At 39.2% G+C, this 12022-nt stretch overlaps 2 protein-coding genes across 2 annotated transcripts in view; both read left to right on the plus strand.

The window, feature by feature from the left end:
* Window positions 1-3900, plus strand: part of LOC131148927 (probable LRR receptor-like serine/threonine-protein kinase At1g53430) — a 10638-nt gene extending 6738 nt beyond the window's left edge. The window contains exons 7-10 of the mRNA XM_058098890.1: window positions 2859-2973; window positions 3049-3126; window positions 3239-3327; window positions 3654-3900. Of these exons, the coding sequence (XP_057954873.1) occupies window positions 2859-2973; window positions 3049-3126; window positions 3239-3327; window positions 3654-3900 (529 nt within the window). The remainder of the gene's footprint in view (window positions 1-2858; window positions 2974-3048; window positions 3127-3238; window positions 3328-3653) is intronic.
* A 1625-nt stretch (window positions 3901-5525) lies between these two features.
* On the plus strand, window positions 5526-11526 carry LOC131151087 (probable LRR receptor-like serine/threonine-protein kinase At1g53430). The gene is made up of 3 exons (XM_058102278.1): window positions 5526-5597; window positions 10250-10400; window positions 10896-11526. The coding sequence occupies exons 2-3, from the start codon at window positions 10257-10259 to the stop codon at window positions 11193-11195; spliced, it is 444 nt and encodes a 147-aa protein (XP_057958261.1). The 5' UTR covers window positions 5526-5597; window positions 10250-10256; the 3' UTR covers window positions 11196-11526.
* The last annotated feature ends 496 nt before the right edge of the window (window positions 11527-12022 follow it).

Genomic DNA, 12022 nt, shown 5'->3' on the forward strand with positions numbered 1-12022 from the left:
CATGCTGATAATGGCCTCCTTGGAGTCAAGTGCGCGTGCATCATCTACATCCTTAGCATCAACATAATCAGTCCCTGCCTCATCCACTACATTATCTGAATGTAATGGGGTTTAAATTCTTTTAGGTAATCTTCTGCTCAAATTCACTTGATGCTGTCCCAATTCAGATTTAATCAGGTTCCACTGTAATCAAGTAAATCTCCATGGACAACCAGGGCTAGCTCAGCAGTAAGTTCTCTTACTGGCGGCAGCATGGACTCATGTTGTTGAACACCATCCTCCCCTCTTCCCTCTATAAAATTAAAAAATAGAAGTCATTGACAGTAAATAGACAGGCCATTTATTTTCACTGGTTTGCATTTTAGTCAAATGTAGAAAGTAGAAAGAGAAGCATATGAGTGGATCATGGCATTTGAAATGTATGTGATGTGGAACCGTGGAAGATTAAATCTTTGAGAATTCCTTCACCCAGTTCTGTTATAATATTCCTCAGAACATGATCTGATTAAAAAAATTTCAGACTGAATACACTTATCATAAATGCAGAAACAGCTTCAGGAAATGTCTGAGTTTGAATCTCTTAGCAGTGCTGGGCTCTCTCTCTCTCTCTCTCTCTCTCTCTCTCTCTCGTGAAATGACTTTCCCTCCCTCTCTCGTGTATCTCCCTAGGGTCTTGAAGGTAGCCAGTGCTGCTTCGATGACCAGAGGAGTTGCCGCAGCAGAGATGGACCAGAAGAAGTGACTCATTAGAGGAAGATATTTCTTTTTTCTTCGATTCTTTGGCTCTGGTTCTTCCCATTTGGTACAGCAATAAGCTCTTTAGAATGTAGTGGAAACTTACTGCATGCAAGACTTCAAGTTCGTAGCTTCATATTTGCAATAGCCCTAGCAAGGTCAAAGCTTCTTCAAAGGTCATCTTCAGGGCTTAGAGTGGGAAGGTCAGGGATGTCTTGAGTTCTATGTCTCATTGTCTCTCTTCTTCTCTTGCGAAACAAAGGTCATCTTCAGGGCTCAAAGCGGGAAGGTCAGGGATGTCTCAATTTCTCTTTCTCATTCTCTCTCTTGCTTTCTTGCGAAACATTCTGCATATGCTGCTATGAACCTTACTGCTGTAGGGAATGTTGAATTGAACACTACAGATCGAAGGAAAATCCTTCGATCTGCGCTTGGACAAGGGCAGGGGGGTTTTAATACAAGGTCGGCATGGGATGCTATCAGAGTTAGAGCTCCAAAGTTTGATTGGGTAAAGTGGGTTTGGAACAAATGGTTACCGAAGAAAATTTCTATCTATATGTAGAAGGCTACTTTTGAGTGCTTAAGCGTTGATGAAAAGGTGAGAAGGGTGGGGGTATCACTTGCTTTGGCATGTGATTGTTGTGAGATGAGGCAATGAGAAGATGTGGAGCATATTTTGAATAAGGGAGATCTTGCTGCTGATGTATGGAGGAAGGTTTCAGTGGAGGTAGGTGTACCTTTCCTTAGGCACCAAAATTAAAAAGAAAGAGTCCTAATATGGTTTAATAGGGCTTCCCGATACTCTCAATTGGGAACATTGATGGGTTTGATTCCTTATTTAGTAGTTTGGAGATTGTGGAGAATGTGATGTGTGGCTAGAATGGAGGGAAAATTGGAGAGTAGTACAGATGTGTGGCTGTCCATTAAGAATTGGGTGCGGGTTTTGAGTAAGAATATGATAGTTATGGCTCATTTAAATGATGCTGATGTTCGGATATTGCAAAATATGGAAGTGCAGATTGTGAATAAAAAGAATAAAGCTATGCAAGGTGTGAGATGGCTAAAACCGAGGCAAGGGAGGTTGAAATTAAATTTGGATAAGGGCAGTTTTGGGAACCTAGAGCCGGCGGGTGGTGGTGGCATCCTTAGAGACTGTACATGTTATTTTATTTTTTATTTTTAAAAATATTTTAGTTATTATTGTAATAATGAAGCTGAATTGAGAGCAGTGATGGAAGGAATAAAGGTTTGCACACAATTGGACCATACCAGTATTGACATTAAATATGATTCGAATATTGTAGTAAATTGGATAAGATCCAATAAATGCTCTTTATGGTATTTGTGGGATTTTTGGGAGTAGCTTATTGGTTTATTGGAGTGAGTAAATTTTTGTATAAATCATTTGTATAGAGAAAGGAATAAAGTGGCATATGCTTTGGCTCGACAAGGTGCCATGAGGAGGAATAGTTTGTTTACAAATAGTAGTCAACTTCCTAGAGTTATCAAAGGTTTGTATAGATTGGATAAGATGGGTACAACTTATATGAGGTATGTTTAGTTGGTTTCCTTTTGGTATTGGTATAGGTTTGTTTTTTTCTTTTGTTTGGTTTGATGCATGGGGTGTTTTATTAGTTATTATGTAAGCCCCAAGTGTTCTTTTGATTCTACGGTATTCCTCCGTCATAAGTGAGTGTTATTAATAAACTTGGGACGGGGCCGCTATGTGGGGTGGCTTCTGCCTCCCCCCCCCCCCCAAAAAAAAAAAGAGGGGGGCAGGAGGGTTTTTTATTTACTCGTGGTTGAGAATAATGTTTGTCTGAAACAAGTGGGTTAGGTTTTTGCAAGAGGCTGCATCCTGGTTTGCTGATGGATTGTTTGTTTTCAGTTTTTCGATGTATATAAGGGTATCACACAGTATTGGATGTCTATTAGGTGGACGGAGGTGAGGAAGTTTTTGGAGTTAGGGTTGGGGTGGAAAAAAGGTAAGAAATTTTCAGTATTTATTCCTGGCCGCTCAAAGGCCGAGGGTGGCGTCACTTTGCAAGCGATTTCAGCGAGTTGGCTAAGAAATTTCACAAGGATTTTGGAGGTGTAGCTGCAGATGGTTCTTGTTGTCCTAGATTATGGAGTCAGGTCCTGCAGGAAGGCCAGAAAAGGGAAGGTGCAGAAATCAAGATCTATCTAAAAATCAGGATAGGGAGGTCAGAAGAGAAGACAAGTGCTATAGCTGTGGAGGTACAATACAAGAGGAAGGATTAGGGGTTCTCAAAGACCAGTTTCAGTGCTAACCAACCAGAATCAATTGACCAGAATGCGAAGGAAGCTAGAATTCCGGGAGAAGCTGCATGTCTCTCTGAGGCAGCTGGGGTTGTTTTTGGGGAGGAGATTGTGAATAGGAGTGGGCCGGGTGGTTTTTTTTTTTCTTGTGTTGGACCTAGCCCAAATAATTGAAAAAGGAGGTACGTCTCTCTTGTCTAAACTGGGTCAATTACTTGAGCAGGCCCAATATTTAGGTAAGTCTGATGTGGGCAGTAATATGGTGATTAAAGGGCGGATTACATCTTTTGGGTTCCATGCTGAAGGAACAAGGTGATTCAAGTACTCCCTTGTTGGATCCCAATAATGGGCAGACCCAAAATACTGTTCCTAGTGTTTAGAAGTTGATAAGTGGGAAGGACTTTTTACCTTTTGACAATGGACTTCTCTCACAGGCTCCAAATCTCCAAGATATGAATCGAAATGATCAAGCTTTGGAACAAAATTAGAATACTAGGAGGTTAGTTTCGAAACAAACTTGTGTGATATTAAAGATGAGACTAGTGTTAAAGAGGGATCAACATGTGTGGTGGAAAGGAGTAAAAAATTAGATGCTGTCTTGGGGGTGAATTCTGATGTTTTTGTCCAAATTCTAACAGGTTTGAGAGCAACAAGGTTTATGCTCATCTGAAGACAGCTCGTATGGGTGCAGAGATGAGGAAGGTGTTTGATGATAAGAGAGAAAAATCTGGTGAGTCAGTGCCAAAGGTATTAAGGAGAGATTCTAAAGGAGAATTTATTGAAGTGGAAGACTCTCTTGCAAAGAAGGAAATTGGTGGTAGCAATGGAGCAAGTAAAGGAAAGGAGATTGTTAAAATCCCGAGTATCTTTGTGTATAATGGGTAAATTAGGAAAGTGTGTAAATGTAGGAGATTATATATTATTCTGTAGGGATTATTTCCTAATTAGATTAGGTGATTGTATTATAAGATTGGGATGTACACAATGTTAAAGTACGCAGAGTTGAATAGAATTTTGAATTCTGCTAACATGGTATCAGAGCTAGGGTTTCTCAACCTTAGCTAACTATGGCCATTGTTATCACCAACAGCACCGACAACAACAGAGGGTCGACCCTTGCTGAAAATATCGACGGCAATTCGGAGATCACATCTGTTGGAGGTTTGAATGGGCTAGACAACACAACTTTTTCACTCGAAGTGGAAAAATTAAATGGAAAAAATTTCCGTGAGTGGGCTCAATCCATAAAATTTGTAATCGAAGGGAAAGGGAGACTAGGTTATCTGACCGGCGAACGGAGGAAACCCGATTCCACCGAATTTGTAGCCTTGCAAAAATGGAGATCCGAAAACTCCATGGTCACCACTAGGCTCATCAACTCGTTGCAACCTTCAATTGGGAAGATCTACTTGTTCTTACCCACGGCGAAGGACGTCTAGGACGCAGTTCGTGAGACGTATTCTGACGTCGAAAGTTACTCGCAGATTTTTGAGATCAAGACCCGGTTGTGGCAAATGAGGCAAGGCGAGCGAGGCGTGACTGAGTATTTCATGGAGATGACCCATCTCTGGCAGGTGCTCGACGTGAGCATCGAAATAGAATGGGAATGCTCTGGCGACAGCGCACGATACAAAAAACGACATGAAAACGAACGGGTCTTCGAGTTCTTGGCCGGCCTCAACCGAGATATAGATGATGTGCGGGGACGAATTCTTGGCCGAAGACCTCTGCCATCAACCCAAGAGGTGTTTGCTGAAGTAAGGAGGGAGGAAAGCCGAAGACGCATGATGCTGAAGCCACAGCCGGATCGCGTTGGGTCTTAAATACCAGCCCTAAATTCGGGTGAGTCGGACTTCTCGCGCTCTAATTTCAAAAGGTTTGGGAGGATACGGACAAAAACCACAAAGAGGCAAATTATGGTGTGAGCACTGTCGAAAGCCAGGTCATTCAAAAGAAACCTGTTGGGAATTCATGGAAAGCCTGTAGATTGGAAACCAAGACATTATCAAAAAAATCGTGGGTATTAGGCTACCACTGACAGTTCAACTGGAAAATTACAAGGTGAAAAAAACGATAATATCAGTCCAAGTAGTGCATTCAGCCCTGAACAACTGGATCAACTATATAAAATGATTACCTCCATTCAAACATCGGGTTAGTCTTCCACTGGTTCTCTAGCTCACCGAGGTAATTATTTATTAGCCTTAAATACTATATAATCACCATGGATAATTGACTCGGATGCATTTGATCATATAACTAGTTTTATCAATTGTTTTCATCCTATTCGCCATATGGTGGAAACCTGAGAGTCAAAATTGCAGATGGTTCACTCTCACCAATTGCCGGTAAAGGAAGTATTCGCATATCTAACTCCGTAACCTTAAAATTTTTCCTACATGTTCTTAAGTTATCTTGCAACTTGTTATCCATTAGCCAATTGACAAAAGACTCCAATTGCTCTACTAAATTTGTTTCATCTCATCGTGTTTTTTAGGACCTATCATCATGGAAGACGATTGGCACTGCTAAAGCGTATGAGGGACTCTACTACTTTGAGGAGGCAAGCTTGAGTGAACAATGTAATACTGTAATTTGTGATTTTGCATCTATTTCTATAGATAATGAACTTTTGTTATGGCATTCTAGGATGGGTCACCCAAATTTTCAATATCTAAAGCTTTTTTTCTGTCTATCTGTTCAAATAAAATGTCTCCTAAGTTTCAATGTGAAATGTGTGAACTTGCAAAACATCGGCGTGCTTCTTTCCCAACATCCATATACAAACCATCTAATCCATTTACTATGATTCACAGTGATTTGTGTGGACCCTCAAGATCTCTCAATCGCACCCATACAAAATGGTTTGTTACTTTTATTGATGACCATACTCGTCTTTGTTGGGTTTACTTGTTGAGAAATAAAACCGAAGTCCGTTCCATTTTTGTTAGTTTTCATTCCATGATTCAAACACAATTCTAGACTCACATTCAAATTTTACGTACTGATAATGGTACAGAAATATTTTAATGATGTTCTGGGAACTTATCTTCAAGAAAATGGGATTGTTCATCAGAGTTCTTGTGTGGATACCCCTCAACAAAATGGGGTTGCTGAAAGAAAAAACAGACATATACTTGAAGTAGCTCGAGCATTGATGTTTACTACAAACATGAGAAACTACTTTTGGGGAGATGCCATCTTAACAGGTACACATCTCATTAATCGAATGCCGAGTCGAGTACTTTCCTTTGCCACTCCTCTCCAGAAATTCCAAAAACATTTTCCTACCTCACGACTCCCCTCCAGTATTCCACTGAAAATCTTTGGCTGTACGATTTTTGTTCATATTCATGCACACCATCACGATAAATTGGATCCTCGTGCCGTTAAATGTGTTTTCATTGGTTACTCTCCTACTCAGAAAGGCTACAAATGCTATGACCCTGTCTCAAAGAAAATGTTTGTTAGCCTTGATGTCACAGTCTTTGAAACCACTCCTTATTTCCCAAAGCCCTCTCTTCAGGGGGAGCAATGGAGTGAAGATCGGTTCTTTGACTTCTTTACCACTGAGTCTATCGAGTCTCCTATTACCACTGACTTGGTGCCATCTACTGAGTCTCCTGTTGCATCATCATTCCCTGACCCATCCACTGACTCTCCCATTGCATCACTTCCTGAACTGTCAAACACAAAAGAGCACTTAACCTCAAGGGGAGATGCATGGAAGCAAAACAACACAGATATACTAGTTTACTCAAGAAAGCCAAACACAAAGAACAGGGAGAATCTCATACCTGAGGCACCAAGCGCATTGGAACCGGTGATGGCTTCGAACAACCATGAGTCTCATGAGCCTCCTTCTGATAATCCTGTACCTAATGACATCAATTTACCTATTGCAGTCAGAAAACAAACCAGGTCATGTACCCAATATCCCTGGTCTAAATATATGTCTTATAAAAGCTTGTCTATAGGATATCGTGCCTTTGTCTCTAACCTTGACAGGATGAGAATTCCAAAGAATATTCAGGAAGCTCTGGAAATACATAAATGGGGGGAGGTTGTCATGGAGGAAATGTGGGCTCTGGAGAAAAATGGGACTTGGGATGTAATGAATTTGTCGAGAGGAAAGAAGCCAGTTGGTTGTAAATGGGTTTTCACAATGAAATATAAATCTGATGGACAGTTGAACGATATAAAGCCCGACTCGTTGCAAAAAGATTCACACAGACTTATGGCATTGACTATACAGAGACATTTGCACCGGTGGCAAACTTGAATATAATTCGGGTTCTCCTATCCTTGGCAGCCAACTTAGATTGGTCACTACAACAACTTGACAATAAGAATGCATTTCTAAATGGTGAGTTAGAAGAAGAAGTCTACATGACAATACCACCAGGCTTTAGCAAGAAAGGTGAAGAAAACAAAGTGTGCAAACTCAAGAAGTCCTTGTATGGACTCAAGCAATCTCCCAGAGCATGGTTCGACAGATTTGCAAAAGTAATAAAGAACCAAGGATATCGACAAGGGCAATCTGATCACACCCTATTCTTTCAACAGTCTGAAAGAGGTAAGCGAACCATTCTAATAGTGTATGTTGATGACATAATTTTAAATGGGGATGATACAGTAGAGATGGAAAGATTGAAGAAAATTCTAGCTACTGAATTTGAAGTTAAAGACTTGGGACAAATGCGGTACTTCTTGGGCATGGAAGTTGCTAGAACGAAAAAGGGTATTAGTGTCTCTTAGAGAAAGTATATCACTGATCTCCTAATTGAAATTGGCATGCTAGGATGCAAACCTAGTGAAACCCCGATCGAAGCAGTAAAGAGGGTTGACGATTGTGGAATTTCTGTTGAAAAGGAGAGATATCAAAGATTGGTTGGTAAGTTAATCTACTTGTCACATACTAGACCAGATATTGCATTTGTAGTTAGTGTGGTGAGTCAACACATGCATTCACCAAAAGAAGCTCATTTAGATGCTGTATACAAGATCCTTCGATATCTCAAAGGCTCCCCAGGCAAAGGACTCTTCTTCAAGAAATGTGAAAGCAAGGAAGTAGAGATCTTTACAGATGCAGATTGGGCAGGATCAATGGAAGATAGAAGGTCCACCACCGGTTATTGCACATTTGTCTGGGAAAATCTGGTAACCTGGAGAAGCAAAAAACAGAATGTAGTAGCTCGTAGTAGTGCCGAAGCTGAATTCAGAGTAGTTGCTCAAGGATTATGTGAAGGACTATGGTTACGAAAACTCTTGGATGAACTACAAGTCCCGATGAAATTTCCTCTCAAATTCTATTGTGACGACAAAGCAACCATCAGTATCTCTCTCAATCCAGTTCAACATGATAGGACTAAACATGTAGAAGTGGACTGACATTTTATCAAAGAGAAAGTTGAAGAAGGAACTATCTGTATGACCTATGTACCTATCGAAGAACAAACTGCAGATATTTTTACGAAAGGGTTGGCACGGCAGAACTTTGATGATCTCATTAGCAAGTTGGAGATGATTAATATCTATGATCCAACTTGAGGGGGAGTGTTAAAATCCCGAGTATCTTTGTGTATAATGGGTAAATTAGCAAAGTGTGTAAATGTAGGAGATTATATATTATTCTGTAGGGATTATTTCCTTATTAGATTAGGTGATTGTATTATAAAATTGGGATGTACACAATGTTAAAGTACGCAGAGTTGAATAGAATTTTGAATTCTGCTAACAGAGATAAAGAAATGGGAGGATTTTTCAGATTCAGAGAGTGACGATATTAGTGAGTTCAACTGTGGTGGGGAATTGTTGTTGGATGAGATTCGAGAAAAATATGGTTTAAGTTTCTGATTTTGATGAACTAGGGATCTATCTTATGTTCATCCTTTCTGGCTGGAAGATTTAGAGGGAGTATCTATTTTTGAAAATGGTCTGGTTAATAATTTACAGCGTAGGGATGGAATTTTGCCTACACCAGTGAAGGAGATTCCTAAGAACGAGGTAGAAGCTTGAGATTTTTGAATAAAATGGATTTAAATTTGACTGATTTAAGAGGAAATGAAGTGCGATTGGATGGTGGCAAAAGTCAAAAGATGAAGCGTCAAAGTGAGTTAATGAATTTAAAGAGCTTGATAAATTATGATGGAAATGTTTGAAAAGGGGTTTCTTTGATTAATTTAGTCTTTTATTTTGTGATCTTGGGTGTTTTGCTTTCTTTTTTTTCTTTTCTTTCTTCTTTGACGGTTTTTTGTTGTTATTTGGCGGACTCCTTGTCCCCGCATGTTGTACCTTCTCTTCTTTCTATCTAACATATCTTCTTTTATTATCTATAATAATAATAATTTTGAGGTACTAATTTTGGAGAGGATGCACCTCATTTGAGAAGAGAAAATTATGTATATATGTGGAGAACTATGTTTGTGTGAATTGTTTGGCTTATGGAAGGTTTGCAAGGATTGGTGTTTTTTTCCCTGAATTATTCTCTTTTTTATTAAGAGTAGATTCAGTGCTCTACTGTAAATCATATGCAGTTCACCCACTTTTAGTTACTAAATATTTTGGACAATAGAGAACGCCAAATATACGACCAAGATCATGCTTAATTCTTCAAGCAGCATTGATGCATTTCCTTGGTATTATTTTCCATTAAAAAAGAAAAGACTGAGATCTCTATTTTTTGCTCGCTCAGATGGATGGGTGGTATAGCTCTGAAAGATTCAGTATGGAATTAACGTATCCATGGTAAGATAAGGGTACCATGAGTAAGAGATCTGAGAATACAGCTAAGGTCATTTAGACACTTGCAATATAGACCAAATAGTGCTGTAGTGGGGAGGGATGATCTAGTGGTTGCTAAGAGGCTGACAAAAGGGGAGGAACAGACCTGAAATAACTTAAACTGAGATAGAAATGATTTGGTTGCAGTCTTTATCTTTTTGAAGATAATGCCCTAGCTCTTACAGAATGATGGAAAAAGATTCATACAGCCGATTCCACTAGTGGAACTTGAGGCTTGATTTTGTTGTCCAAGAATCAGATGGCATTTGGATGACATTGTTATTTTTAGTACAACCCATTTTATTTTAAAAATTACTGCTTTTGGAAAAAATACTTGATTAGGAAATCAGTTAGGGAAATCAATGTGCACAAGTACTGCTGAAGTAATGATGTGGATGGAATAACTTCTTGAGACTTACTATTATTCTGGTCCTATCCAATTCTTTTTCAGAGGTTACATGGCTCCTGAATATGCAATGAGGGGTTACTTGACAGATAAAGCCGACGTTTACAGTTTTGGAGTTGTTGCACTAGAAATTGTCAGTGGTAAAAGTAATACAAATTACAGACCAAAGGAGGACTTCGTATATCTTCTTGATTGGGTAATGTATTCTTTATCTGTTTGTTTTACATTTTGTCTTCTATTCTATCTTCTGGTTCCCAAAATGTCTACATATTCTTATAATTTTCTCTGTTAAGTGAGAAATAAAGTATATGGGAACTCATGGACTGAAATTATTCTCTAGTATTTTCATATTTTCTTGAAATTTTGTAAAGTATCTATGGATGTAATGTAGGTACATTGTATTGGTTCAAGTGAAGCGAAAGAAACAGAAAAAGACACCATTTTGGTTGTAGTTTCATACATGTTTTTTCTTTCCCAATTGATAGATTTTGATTGTACAAATCCATATCTTCTGCAGCGAATTGTCATGGAAGGAAAATTTGACTTTACGACTAATGACCTTAGAAAAAACATGAAACATACTAAAGTTTGTAAATGCATAATTATTTCAAATTCTAACATTAGTCCTTTGCATGCTTGGTAAGTTCGAGATTATTAATGTCATCTTTTGTTTTCTTTATGGAATCAAAAGGCCTATGTCCTACAAGAACAGGGTAACCTTCTGGAGCTTGTTGACCCAAGTCTCGGCTCAAACTATGCCAGAGAAGAGGCAATGAGTATGCTGAACTTGGCTCTTTTATGCACCAACCCATCTCCTACTCTCAGACCAGCCATGTCTTCTGTAGTGAGGATGCTGGAGGGACAAATTCCAGTGCAAACACCGATAATCAGTGGCATGAACCAGGACATGAGGTTCAAAGCCTTTGGAAAGCCAGGACAGGACAATCTAACAGATTTCTCAACATTCTCCCATGACCGACAAATGCGGTGAGGCATGTCGGTGGATGGCCCATGGGTTGATTCCTCCATCTCTGCACCAAGTAATGAGGATAATTATTCTGCATCGAGCTCGCTTCTTCCAGATCTTTACAACATTAAGTTAAATTGATGAAAATCAAAGGGTATATACTTTGCACTTTCACTGATATTAATAGATAAGGTACAGGGAAGTTGATATCTACTTTTCCTGTTAAATGTTGTCGATGTATGATGCCAACACAGTTTTGAACCTGAAATTTCCAGATAAGGGTCAAAATTCCTACTGGACTGTCATCCAAAATTCCATAGAACATTAAAATCTACAAGCATTGCAATTTATGCCATACTCGATTCAAGGTAACCTGGTGACTGACAATAAATTAATCTCGATGAGATAAACCAGATTGTAGAATCAGATCGTAAGACTTTCGATTGTTTGTTGCACTGATGGATTTCAGTTGTCCATTTGGCACATCCATATTGGGAATCTCAAAAAATAGCGGTTAGCCACATCATCATTTCCCTCCTATTAAGTTCATCTTACCGTTAATTTCTTGTCCCCAGTCCCTTGCTTTGTAAAACCTGTTGCTACAAGTTTGGGCTTAGCAAATTTCAGTTAATGGGCAGTGGTAAAATTCTGAAGACAATACTTTGTGGTTCGATAAACCCTGTTAAGTTTTTGCTTCCAGTTCAGATTTGCAAGCTTCTGTTAATGGCCAATGCAAAATTCCTGAAGGCGATCACTATGGTGGGTACTGATTGTAGGATTCCTTTTTTTTTTTGGGAGTTTTCATGATTTCAATTGCAAAAGCAACAATTATGGCCATTTGCCATGGAAGG

Source organism: Malania oleifera, chromosome 1, assembly GCF_029873635.1.
Source record: "Malania oleifera isolate guangnan ecotype guangnan chromosome 1, ASM2987363v1, whole genome shotgun sequence".
NCBI lineage: Eukaryota > Viridiplantae > Streptophyta > Magnoliopsida > Santalales > Ximeniaceae > Malania > Malania oleifera.

What these genes read in the sequence shown, in the direction of transcription:
- LOC131151087 (XM_058102278.1), top strand. Translation starts at nt 10,257, where the DNA reads ATGGCTCCTGAATATGCAATGAGGGGTTACTTGACAGATAAAGCCGAC. An exon ending in TCGTATATCTTCTTGATTGG is followed by an intron (nt 10,401 to 10,895) that starts GTAATGTATTCT and finishes TGGAATCAAAAG; the next exon opens with GCCTATGTCCTACAAGAACA.